Consider the following 12,916-nt stretch of genomic DNA (forward strand, 5'->3'; position numbering starts at 1 on the left):
TTGTTTTCGGGCCTGGAATTGGTTGGTTTTAGGCCCAAAATCGGGCGTTTTGAGCCCAAATTTTGCCACATTTTCGCTCAAAATCTATGGGGCTGGGATGTGTGGGTCAGGGATATATGGGGCAGATTATGGGGAGCGAAACGAGACCCATTTTGGGGTAAAATTGTCTATTTTGGGAGTTTTTTGGAGCCTAAATCAAGTGGTTTTCTGGCCTGGAATTGGATCAATTTTAGGCCCAAACTCGGGCGTTTTGAGCCCAAATTTCGCCAGATTTTCGCTCCAAATCTATGGGGCTGGGATGTGTGGGTCAGGGATATATGGGGCAGGTTATGGGGAGCGAAACGAGACCCATTTTGGGGTAAAATTGCCTATTTTGGGAGTAAAATTGGGAGCTTTTTGGGCCTGAAGTTGGGTGATTATGGGCCTGGAATTGAGTGGTTTTTAGGCCCCAAATCGGGCGTTTTGAGCCCAAATTTCGCCAGATTTTCGCTCCAAATCTATGGGGCTGGGACGTGTGGTTCAGGGGCACGTGGGGCACGCCGTGTGGGTCAATCTATGGGTCTGCCCCACAGCGCGGGGCAGATCGAGCTGCTGCAGCTGCTGGTGGCCGTAGCCCATGAGCACAACCTGGGGGCCGCCCTGGAGGTCAAGATCAAGTTCAACATCATCGCGTCGCTCTACGACTACAACCCCAACCTGGCGGCCTACATGAAGGTGTGGGGCGGGATCTGTGGGGCAGACCCATAGCGGGGGACGGGGGGGTCGTGTGGGGTGAAATTTGGGGGTTTTGGGGGGAAATTTGGGGGTTTTGGGGGGGAATTTGGGGGGTTGTAGAGGGGGGTGTGGGGCGGGATCTATGGGGCAGACCCATAGCGGGGGGGGGACGGTGATATGGGGTGAAAATGGGGCGAAATTTGGGGGCTTTGGGGCGAAATTTGGGGGATTTGGGGGGAAATTTGGGGGTTTTGGGGGGGAATTTGAGGGGTTGTAGAGTGGGGTGTGGGGCGGGATCTATGGGGCAGACCCATAGTGGGGCGGGGAACGGTGATATGGGGCGAAAATGGGATGAAATTGGGGGTTTTGGGGGGAAAAATTGAGGGGAAAATTGTGATTTTGGGGGTTGAAATTTGGGGGGAAATTGGGACTTTTAGGGGAAAAATTTAGGGTAAAATTTGGGGGGAAATTGGGACTTTTAGGGGTAAAATTTGGGGGAAGATTTGGGGGAAAATTGGGACTTTGGGGGTTGAAATTTGGGGTAAAATTTGGGGGGAAATTGTGACAAATTTGGGGGGAAATTGTGACTTTTTGGGGGGGAAAATTTGGGGGATTTTGGGGGGAAATCGTGACATTTTGGGGGGAAAATTTGGGGTAAAATTTGGGGGGAAATTGTGACTTTTGAGGTTGAAATTTGGGGGGAAATTGTGACTTTTTGGGGGGGTTTTGGGGGGAAATTTGGGGGGTTGTAGAGGGGGGTGTGGGGCGGGATCTATGGGGCAGACCCATAGTGGGGGGGGGACGGTGATATGGGGTGAAAAAGGGGTGAATTTGGGGGGTTTTGGGGGGGAAATTTGGGGGTTTTGGAGGGAAATTTGGGGGGGAATTGGGGGGTTGTAGAGGGGGGTGTGGGGTGGGATCTATGGGGCAGACCCATGGCGGGGGATGGGGGGTCATGTGGGGGGAAAATGGGAAATTTGGGGTGAAATTTGGGGGTTTGGGGGGGAAAAATTGAGGGGAAAATTGTGATTTTGGGGGTTGAAATTTGGGGGGAAATTGGGACTTTTAGGGGGAAAATATGGAGGGAAATTTGGGGTAAAATTTGGGGGAAAATTGTGACTTTTGGGGGGTAATTGGGACATTTTGGCGGGAAAATCTGGGGTAAAATTTGGGGGGAAATTGTGACAAATTTGGGGGGAAATTGTGACTTTTTTGGGGGGAAAATTTGGGGGATTTTGGGGGGAAATTGTGACATTTTTGGGGGAAAATTTGGGGAGAAATTGTGACTTTTGGGGTTGAAATTTGGGAGCAAATTGTGTCATTTTGGGGGGAAAATTGGGGGGTTTTGGGGGGGAAATTGTGACTTTTTGGGGGGGGAAATTTGGGGGGAAATTGGGACTTTTGAGAGGTTGAAATTTGGAGGGAAATTGGGACTTTAGGGGTAAAATTTGGGGTAAAATTTGGGGGAAAATAGGGACTTTGGGGGTTGAAATTTGGGGTAAAATTTGGGGGGAAATTGTGACTTTTGGGGGGTAAATTTGGGGCAAAATTGGGACTTTTTGGGGGGAAATTTTGGGGGGATTTGGGAGGGTAAAATTTGGGGGGAAATTGTGACTTTTAGGGGTAAAATTTGGGGGGAAATTGTGGCTTTTAGGGGCAAAATTTTGGGGGAAATTGTGACTTTTGGGATTGAAATTTGGGGTAAAACTTGGGGGGAAATTGTGACTTTTGAGGGTGAAAGTTTGAGGAGAAATTTGGGGTAAAATTTGGGGGGAAATTGGGACTTTTGGGGGTAAAATTTTGCGTAAAATTTGGGGTAAAATTTGGGGGGAATTGTGAAGTTTTTGGGGTCGAAATTTGGGGGATTTGGGGAGGGAAATTGGGGCTTTTTGGTGGGAAAATTTGGGGGGTATAATTTGGGGGGAAATTGGGACTTTTAGGGGGAAATTTGGGGTAAAATTTGGGGGGAAATTGTGACTTTTGGGGGGGAAAATTTTGGGGGAAATTGGGACTTTTGGGAGGTTGAAATTTGGGGGGAAATTGGGACTTTTTGGGTTGAAATTTGGGGGTAAATTGTGACTTTTAGGGGTAAAATTTGGGGTAAAATTTGGGGGGAAATTGTGGCTTTTAGGGGGAAAATTTAGGGGGAAATTGGGACTTTGGGGGTTGAAATTTGGAGCAAAATTTGGGGGGAAATTGTGACATATTTGGGGTAAAATTTGGGGTGAAATTGTGACTTTTAGGGGAAATTTTGGGGGGATTTGGGAGGGAAATTGTGACTATTTGGGGGGCAAAATTTGAGGGGAAATTGGGACTTTTGGGGTTGAAATTTGGGGTAAAACTTGGGGGGAAATTGTGACTTTTATGGGGTTGAAATTTGGGGTAAATTTGGGATGGAATGGGGGTTTTGGGGGGGTTTTTGGGGGATGTGTGGGGCAATCTATGGGTCTGCCCCATAGCCGGAGCTGTGGCAGCGCTGCCTGTCGTGTATCGAGGAGCTTTTATCGGAACTTTTTGCCCATCCGGAGATTTTTATCGGCGAAAACGTTTTGGAGGAGTCGGAGAATCTCAGCAACCCCGAGCAGGTGGGAAATGGGGCGAAAAATGAGGGTTTTGGGCAAAAAAATGGCGGTTTGGGGGTGGGGGGGGGGTGGGGGGGGGGGGTTTGGGGAGAAAAATGGGGATTTTGGGGGAAAAAATGGGGGTTTTAGGGGGAAAAATGGGGATTTTGGGGGGTTCAAAATGGCCGCCGAGGAATCACCTCAGGGAGGGAAATGGGGGTTTGAGGGCTTAGAAAAGGGGATTTGGGGGGAAAATGGGGGTTTTTGGGCAAAATGAGGGTTGGGGGGTGGAAATGGGGGATTATGGGGGGATTTGGGGGGAAAAATGGGGGTTTTGGGGTGAAAAATGGGGATTTTGGGGGGAATTGGGGGGTTTAAAATGGTGGCTGAGGAGGCGCCTCAGGGAGGGAAATGGGGGTTTGGAGGCTTAGAATAGCGGTTTTGGGGGGAAAATGGGGGTTTTTGGGCAAATTAGGGGTTGGGGGGTGGAAATGGGGGATTGTAGGGGGGATTTGGGGTGAAAAATGGGGGTTTTGGGGTGAAAAATGGGGATTTTGGGGGGGAATTGGGGGTTTAAAATGGTGGCTGAGGAGGCGCCTCAGGGAGGGAAATGGGGGTTTGGAGGCTTAGAAAAGGGCATTTGGGGGGAAAATGGGGGGTTTTGGGCAAAAAGTGGGGGGTTAGGGGGAGAAATGAGGATTTGGGGGGGATTTTGGGGAGAAAAATGGGGGTTTTAGGGCAAAAAAATGGGGGTTTTAGGGGGAAAAATGGGGGGTTTGGGGGGTTTAAAATGGTGGTTGAGGAGGCGCCTCAGAGAGGGAAATGGGGGTTTGGAGGCTTAGAAAAGGGGATTTGGGGGGAAAATGGGGGTTTTTGGGCAAAATGGGGGGTGGGGGGTGGAAAAGGGGGATTGTGGGGGGGATTTGGGGGGAAAAATGGGGGTTTTAGGGGGAAAAATGGGGATTTTGGGGGGGAATTGGGGGTTTAAAATGGTGGCTGAGGAGGCGCCTCAGGGAGGGAAATGGGGGTTTGGAGGCTTAGAAATGGGGTTTTGGGGGGAAAATGGGGGTTTTTGGGCAAAATGGGGGTTGGGGGGTGGAAATGGGGGATTGGGGGGGGATTTGGGGGGAAATATGGGGGTTTTGGGGTGAAAAATGAGGATTTTGGGGGGGAATTGGGGTTTCAAAATGGTGGTTGAGGAGTCGCCTCAGGGAGGGAAATGGGGGTTTGGAGGCTTAGAAAAGGGGTTTTGGGGGGAAAATGGGGGGTTTTGGGCAAAATGGGGGTTGGGGGGTGGAAATGGGGGATTGGGGGGGGGATTTGGGGTGAAAAATGGGGGTTTTTGGGGGGAAAAATGGGGAATTTGGGGCTGGGAACATCGGGGTCTCTGTGGGGTAGACCTGGCAGCCCATTGATCCCAATGGGGTTTTGGGGGGTAGTTATGGGGCTTGGAGTTGTGGAGAGGGATCTATGGGGCCAAGGGGGTTCTATGGGGCTAGGGCAATGCTATGGGGTGGGGTCTGTGGGGCTGGCAGCTATGGGGTGGCATCTATGGGGCTGGAAACATTGGGAGCTCTATGGGGTAGAGCTGGTGGCCCCATTGGGTTCAATGGGGTAGACCTGGCAGCCCATTGATCCCAATGGGCCTGGTGGGTTTTGGGGAGCACTTATGGGGCTGGGAGCTGTGGGGAGGGATCTGTGGGGCTGGGGCAATGCTATGGGGTGGGATCTATGGGGCTGGTACCTATGGAGTGTGATCTATGGGGCTGGGAAGAATGGGAGCTCTATGGGGTAGACCTGGTAGCCCATAGATCCCAATGGGGCTGGTGGGTTTTGGGGAGCACTTATGGGGCTGGGAGCTGTGGGGCGGGATCTATGGGGCTGGGCAGTGGTCACTTATGGGTCACTTTGGGTCATTTATGGGTCTGGGGGGTCACTTATGGGTCACTTATGGGTCCAGAAAACCACGTATTGGTCATTTTTGGGTCTGGGGGGTCACTTATGGGTCACTTGTGGGTCACTTATGGGTCCAGAAAATCACTTATTGGTCATTTTGGGGTCATTTTTGGGTCGTTTATGGGTCTGGGGGGTCAGTTATGAGTCAGGTCGCTTGTGGGTCCAGAAATCACTTATTGGTCACTTATGGGTCATTTTGGGGCCATTTCTGGGTCGTTTTGGGGCCATTTTTGGTCATTTTGGGTCATTTTTGGTCGGTTTTGGGTCATTTTGGGGCCATTTTTGGCCGTGGGGCGTCACTTATGGGTCGCTATGGGTCTGCCCCACAGCCGTACCGTGTCCGCGGCTGCATCCTGACGCTGGTGGGAGCGAATGGACGAGGAATTCACCAAAATCATGCAGAACACCGACCCCATTCACAAGGTGAGATCTATGGGGCAATCTATGGGTCCCAGCCCCACACATCCCCCTAAAGACGCCATTTTGGGTCGAGAAAACATCATTTTTCCGCCCCAAAACACATTTTATGAGGTAAAATCACAGCCTATCTACCCCATGGGTCAATCTATGGGTCAATCTATGGGTCCCAGCCCCACACATCCCCCTAAAGATGCCATTTTAGATCAGGAAAACATCATTTTCCTGCCCCAAAACCACATTTTATGAGGTAAAATCATGGTCTGTCTACCCAATGGGTCAACCTGTGGGTCAATCTATGGGTCCCAGCCCACACATCCCCTTAACGATGCCATTTTATGTTGAGAAAACATCATTTTAGCGCCCCAAAACCACATTTTATGTGGTAAAGTCACGGCCTATCTACCTCATGGGTCAACTTATGGGTCAATCTATGGGTCCCAGCCGCACACATCCCCCTAAAGATGCCATTTTATGTCGAGAAGAAACATCATTTTTGTGCCCAAAATCATGTTTTATGAGGTAAAAGTGTGGCCTCTCTAATCCGTGGGTCAACCTATGGGTCAATCTGTGGGTCCCAGCCCCACTCATCCCCTTAAACATGCCATTTTACGTCAAGAAAACGTCATTTTAGCGCCCCAAAACCCCATTTTATGAGGTAAACTCGTGGCCTATCTCCCCCGTGGGTCAATCTATGGGTCCCAGCCCCACATATGGTGTTCCGCAGAGTACGTGGAGCGCTCTGCGGGATGAGTCGCGCGTGGTCGCCATCATTGCGCGGCTGCAGCGCTACCTGCAGCGCTCGGGCGGCACCACCGAGGAGCTTTGTCGCGTCCACCTGCGCCGCGTCCTCCACACCTACTACAAGTTCGACTACGGGGGCCCCAAAACCAAGCGGAACGAGGGACAAAATGTGAGGATTTTGGGGGTTCTGGGGGGCGGGGGGGTTGGGGGAGGTGGGGTGGGGGGGGGGGGGCAAGATGGCGGCGGAATCGCCTCAGGAGACAAAATGGCGGCGGAATCACGTCAGGGGACAAAATGGTGGAAGATTCACCTCAGGGTCAAAATGGTGGAAAATGGGCTTGAAATGGCGCCAGAATCATCTAAAGACACAAAATGGCAGGAGAATCATCTCAGGGAACAAAATGGCGCCTGAGTTGCCTCAAGAGACAAAATGGCGCCAAAATCACCTCAGGGTCAAAATGGCCGCAAATTGGGTGAAAATGGCGCCAAAATCATCTCAGAGAACAAAATGGCGCCAAAATCACCTCAGGGAACAAAATGGCGGCTCAAGAATCTGGGTTCAAAATGGCGGCACCAGAATCACCTCAGGGAACAAAATGGTGCCAGAATCACCTCAGGGAACAAAATGGTGGAAAAAGGGCTTAAAATGGCACCAGAATCATCTAAAGACACAAAATGGCGGCAGAATCATCTCAGGGAACAAAATGGTGGAAGATTCACCTCAGGGTCAAAATGGTGGAAAATGGGCTTAAAATGGCGCCAAAATCACCTCAGGGAACAAAATGGCGCCAAAATGACGTCAGGGTCAAAATGGCGCCAAAATCACCTCAGGGAACAAAATGGCGCCAGAATCACCTCAGGGAACAAAATGGCGGCTCAAGAATCTGGGTTCAAAATGGTGGCAGATTCACCTCAGGGTCAAAATGGCGGGAAACGGGCTCAAAATGGCGGGAAACGGGCTCAAAATGGCGGCGCCAAGTTGGGTCCAAATCAGCGAGAAACAGCAACTGCGTTTCCGCTTTAAATCCTTTTAAACCTTTAACTTTTCCTTTAACTTTTCGACTTAAATCGGCCACACGAACTTTATTTTCAATTTTTAACTGGAAACTCAGTTTTTGTTTTAAACTTTAACTCGTGTTTTAAATCTTAAACTTTCCCTTTGAATTTTTAACCCCGTATTTTGAATCTTTAACCCGTATTTTACATTTTTTAACTCGTATTTTAAATCTTTAACCCCCGTTTTAATCTTTAAGTCGCGTTTTAAATCTTTAACTCGCGTTTTAAACCTTTAATTTGTATTTTAAATGTTTACATTTCAGATCTTTAACTGTTTTAAAGCTCAAAATGGCGGCGCCACCATCACCTCAGGGCACAAAATGGCCGCCCCGGGAGCACCAATTTGGGCCTTTTTCACCTCAATTTCGTGGCGGGACGCTTGAGCCACTTTCCGCCATTTGGCGATCGCCATTTTTGAGCCCATTTGCGCCATTTTGAGCCCACCTCCATTTTGAGCCCATTTCCCGGCCATTTTGAGCCCATTTGCGCCATTTGAGCCCATTTGCCGCCATTTTGAGCCATTTCCCGCCATTTTGAGCCATCTTGTTGCCGCCATTTTGAGCCCATTTGTTGCCATTTTGAGCCCATTTCCCGCCATTTTGAGCCATCTTTTCCCGCCATTTTGAGGCCCATTTGTCCCGCCATTTTGAGCCCTCTTGTCTCCGCCATTTTGAGACCCATTTGTCCGTCGCCATTTTGAGCCATCTTGTCGCTGCCATTTTGAGCCCATTTCCCGCCATTTTGAGCCATCTTGTGCGCCATTTTGCCTCGCATTTTGGATTGCGCCATTTGGCCCTGCCATTTTGCCCTTGAGGTGATTTGGCGCCATTTTGTCCCTGAGGTGATTCCGGCGCCATTTTGAGCCCGATTTCCCACCATTTTGACCTTGAGGGTTCGATTCCGACGCCATTTCACCCCATTTCCCGCCATTTTGAGCCCATTTCCCACCATTTTGATCCATTCTGCCCATTTCACCTGAGATTCTGACCCATTTTGACCCCATTTCCCGCCATTTTGAGCCCATTTCCCACCATTTTGATCCCATTTCCCGCCATTTTGCCCCTGAGGTGATTCTGGCGCCATCATTTTGACCCCATTTCCCGCCATTTCGGTCCCATTTCCCGCCATTTCGACCTTGAGGCAATTTTGCCGCCATTTTACCCCTGAGGTGATTCTGGTGCCATTTTGATCCCATTTCCTGCCATTTTGATCCCATTTCCTGCCATTTCGCCCCTGAGGTGATTCTGGCGCCATTGTCCCACCATTTTGATCCCATTTCCCACCATTTCACCCCTGAGGTGATTCCGCGCCATTTTGATCCCATTTCCCACCATTTTACCCCTGAGGTGATTCCGGCGCCATTTCGATCCCATTTCCCGCCATTTTGCCCCTGAGGTGATTCTGGTGCCATTTTGACCTCATTTCCCACCATTTTGATCCCATTTCCCGCCATTTTGACCCCATTTCCCACCATTTCGCCCCTGAGGTGATTCTGGCGCCATTTTGATCCCATTTCCCACCATTCCCTGATTCGGGGTCGCGCATTTTGAGCCCATTTCCCACCATTTTGATCCCATTTCCCGCCATTTTGACCTTGAGCTTGATTTTGCCGCCATTTTACCCCTGAAGTGCATTTGAGCCTTCCTGCCATTTTGATCCCATTTCCTGCCATTTTGATCCCCATTTCCGATTTTCCCGCCATTTCGATCCATTTCCCACCATTTTGCCCCTGAGTTGCATTTGCCCGCCATTTCAGCCCTGAGTTTTGCGCCATTTCCCCTGAGCATTCCGCCATTTCTGATCCCATTTCCCACCATTTTGAGCCATTCCACCATTTTCTCACCATTTCCCCTCCATTCCCCTGAGGTGATTCCGGCGCCATTTTGATCCCATTTCCCACCATTTTGAGCCCATTTCCCACCATGTTATCCGGCGCCATTGATCCATTTCCGCACCATTTTGATCCCATTTCCCACCATTTCGCCCCTGAGGTGATTCCGGCGCCATTTTGATCCCATTTCCCGCCATTTTACCCCTGAGGTGATTCGGCGCCATTCGAATCCCCATTTCCCGCCATTTTGATTCCCATTTCCCACCATTTTGCTCCTGAGGTGATTCTTGCGCCATTTTGCCCCTGAGGTGATTCTGGCGCCATTTTGATCCCATTTCCCACCATTTTGATCCCATTTCCGCCATTTTCCCCCCCGACCTGATTCTCCCTCCATGTCACCCCCATTTCCCGCCATTTTAACCCCTTCCCCTCCCCCACCTCCCGTTCCAGAACAACACGGAGGGCACCCAAGAGCCCAAAGAAGGCGGCGAGGAAGACGCTGAGGAGGAAGAGGAGGACTCGGCGGCCCTGATGGAGCGGCTGTGCCGCTTCCTGTACGCCAAGGACCGCACGGACCGCATCCGCACCTGCGCCATCTTGTGCCACATCTACCACCACGCGCTGCACGGCCGCTGGTTCCAGGCCCGCGACCTCATGCTCATGTCGCACCTGCAGGACAACATCCAGCACGCTGACCCCCCGTGCAGGTGGGTCGGACCCATCGGGACCCATCGGGACCCATGGAGACCCATAGGGACCTTCCATCTTCTCCATCTTCTCCACACCCTCCATCTTGGTCTCCATTGGGTTCCTCATGACCTTCCATTGACTCCATCTTGTCCAAACCCTCCATCTTGGTCTCCATTGGGTTCCTCATGACCTTCCATCTTCTCCATCTTCTCCAAACCCTCCATCTTGGTCTCCATTGGGTTCCTCATGACCTTCCATTGACTCCATCTTGTCCAAACCCTCCATCTTGGTCTCCATTGGGTTCCTCATGACCTTCCATCTTCTCCATCTTCTCCACACCCCTCCATCTTGGTCTCCATTGGGTTCCTCATGACCTTCCATTGACTCCACCTTCTCCAAACCCTCCATCTTGGTCTCCATGTGTCTTCCATCATCCTGATTGGGTTCCTCATGACCTTCCATTGACTCCACCTTCTCCAAACCCTCCATCTTGGTCTCCATGTGTCTTCCACCATCTCCATTGGGTTCCTCATGACCTTCCATTGACTCCACCTTCTCCAAACCCTCCATCTTGGTCTCCATGTGTCTTCCACCATCTCCATTGGGTTCCTCATGACCTTCCATTGACTCCGTCTTGTCCAAATCCTCCATCTTGGTTTCCATTCCTCTTCCACCATCTCCATTGGGTTCCTCATGACCTTCCACCTTCTCCAACCCTCCATCTTGATCTCTATGGTTCTTCCACCATCTCCATTGGGTTCCTCATGACCTTCCATTGATTCCACCTTCTCCAAATCCTCCATCTTGATCTCTACGGCTCTTCTAGCATCTCCATTGGGTTCCTCATGACCTTCCATTGACTCCATCCCCTCCAAACCCTCCATCTTGTTTTCCATTGCTCTTCCACCATCCCCATTGGGTTCCTCATGACCTTCCATCTTCTCCATCTTCTCCAAATCCCCCATCTTGATCTCTATGGTTCTTCCACCATCCCCATTGGGTTCCTCATGACCTTCCATTGACTCCATCTTGTCCAAATCCTCCATCTTGGTTTCCATTTCTCTTCCACCATCTCCATTGGGTTCCTCATGACCTTCCACCTTCTCCAAACCCTCCATCTTGATCTCTATGGTTCTTCCACCATCCCCATTGGGTTCCTCATGACCTTCCATTGACTCCACCTACTCCAAACCCTCCATCTTGATCTCTATGGTGCTTCCACCATCTCCTTGACCTCCCATTGAACTCCATCTTGTCCGACCCCTCCATCTTGATCTCCATTGGGTTCCTCATGACCTTCCATTGACTCCATCCCCTCCCAGTCCTCCATCTTGGTTTCCATTACTCTTCCATTATATCCTTTGGGTTCCTCATGACCTGCCATTGACTCCATCTTGTCCAACCCCTCCATCTTGTCCCCGCAGATCCTGTACAACCGCACCATGGTGCAGCTGGGCATCTGCGCCTTCCGCGAGGGGCTGATCAAGGACGCCCACAACGCGCTGCTGGACATCCAGTCGTCCGGTCGCGCCAAAGAGCTGCTGGGCCAGGGGCTGCTCCTGCGCAGCCTCCAGGAGCGCAACCCCGAGCAGGAGAAGGTGGAGAAGCGCCGCCAGGTCCCCTTCCACATGCACGTCAACCTGGAGCTGCTCGAGTGCGTCTACCTGGTGGCCGCCATGTTGCTGGAGATCCCCTACATGGCGGCGCACGAGTTCGACGCGCGACGGCGCATGATCAGCAAGCAGTTCCACCACCAGCTGCGCGTCGGGGAGAGGCAGCCGCTGCTCGGTGAGGAAACACCCGAAATCGCCTTGATTTCGCCCAAAAAACGCGTGTTTTCCTCATGGAAAGAGTGGGGATTGTCCCCACGAAAAATCACGGGGTTTTCCCGCCAAAATCGCCGGTTTTTCCCGCCAAAATCGCGGGGTTTTCCCGCCAAGATGTTCTGTTTTTTCTCGCCAAAATGTCCCACTCTTTCCCACCAAAATATCACGTTTTCTCCTGACAAAAATTTTGGGGTTTTCCCGCCAAAATGTCCCTTTTTTCGCCGCCAAAATGTCACTTTTTTTCCCGCCAAAATGTCACTTTTTTTTTCCCGCCGAAATGTCCCTGTTTTTCCCGCCAAAATGTCCTGTTTTTTCCCGCCAAAATACCCTGTTTTTTCCTGACAAAAATTTGGGGTTTTTCCTTCCAAAATATCACGTTTTTTTCTTGCCAAAAGATCCTGTTTTTTCCCGCCAAATGTCCTGTGTTTTCCCGCCAAAAGATCACGTTTTTTTCCCGCCAATATGTCCTGTCTTTTCCTGTCAAAACATCGTGTTTTGTTCCCGCCAAAATATCACGTTTTTTCCTGACAGAACATCGTGTTTTTTTCCCACCAAAATATCACGGTTTTCCCACCAAAATATCTCATTTTTTCCCCAAAAAATATCGCATTTTTTCCTACCAAAATATCCCCTTTTTCCCCTCCAAAATATCCTCTATTTTCCCCCCAAAATCTCAGGTTTTTCCCGCCAAAATATCCCTTTTTTCCCCCCCAAAATGTCGTTTCCTCCCCTCAGCAAACCCCCTTTTTTTCCTCCCCAAAGCCTCATTTTTTGCCCAAAAAGCCCCTTTTTAGCCCCAGGGCGGGGCCGCCATGCTGCTCAGGTCCCCAACATGGCGGCGCATGATCAGCAAGCAGTTCCACCACCAGCTGCGCGTCGGGGAGAGGCAGCCGCTGCTCGCTGAGGAAACACCCAAAATCGCCTTGATTTAGCCCAAAAAACGCGTGTTTTCCTCACGGAAATCCCGGTTCTTTGCCCGTTTTTTCCTGAGAAAACATCCTGGTTTTTCCCGCCAAAATATCTCGTTTTTTCCCACCAAAATGCACCTTTTTTCCCACCAAAATATCACATTTTTTCCTGACAAAAATATCTTGGTTTTTTCCGCCGAAATTTCATGGTTT

The 12,916-nt window shown here is 50.6% G+C and overlaps 1 protein-coding gene across 1 annotated transcript in view; it reads left to right on the forward strand.

Annotated features, from left to right (window-relative positions):
• The window catches only part of EIF3CL (eukaryotic translation initiation factor 3 subunit C like), a gene marked incomplete at its 3' end in the record, with an annotated part of 48,463 nt that extends 35,736 nt beyond the window's left edge, over positions 1-12,727 (forward strand). Inside the window, 10 exon segments of the mRNA XM_080361486.1 lie at positions 573-714; positions 3,174-3,299; positions 5,561-5,596; positions 5,598-5,654; positions 6,376-6,561; positions 9,730-9,979; positions 9,982-9,986; positions 11,394-11,757; positions 12,236-12,240; positions 12,596-12,727. Coding sequence (XP_080217612.1) covers positions 573-714; positions 3,174-3,299; positions 5,561-5,596; positions 5,598-5,654; positions 6,376-6,561; positions 9,730-9,979; positions 9,982-9,986; positions 11,394-11,757; positions 12,236-12,240; positions 12,596-12,727 — 1,303 coding nt within the window.
• Positions 12,728-12,916: the final 189 nt, after the last annotated feature.

This window comes from Nesoenas mayeri (genome assembly GCF_963082525.1).
Source record: "Nesoenas mayeri genome assembly, chromosome: 32".
Lineage (NCBI taxonomy): Eukaryota > Metazoa > Chordata > Aves > Columbiformes > Columbidae > Nesoenas > Nesoenas mayeri.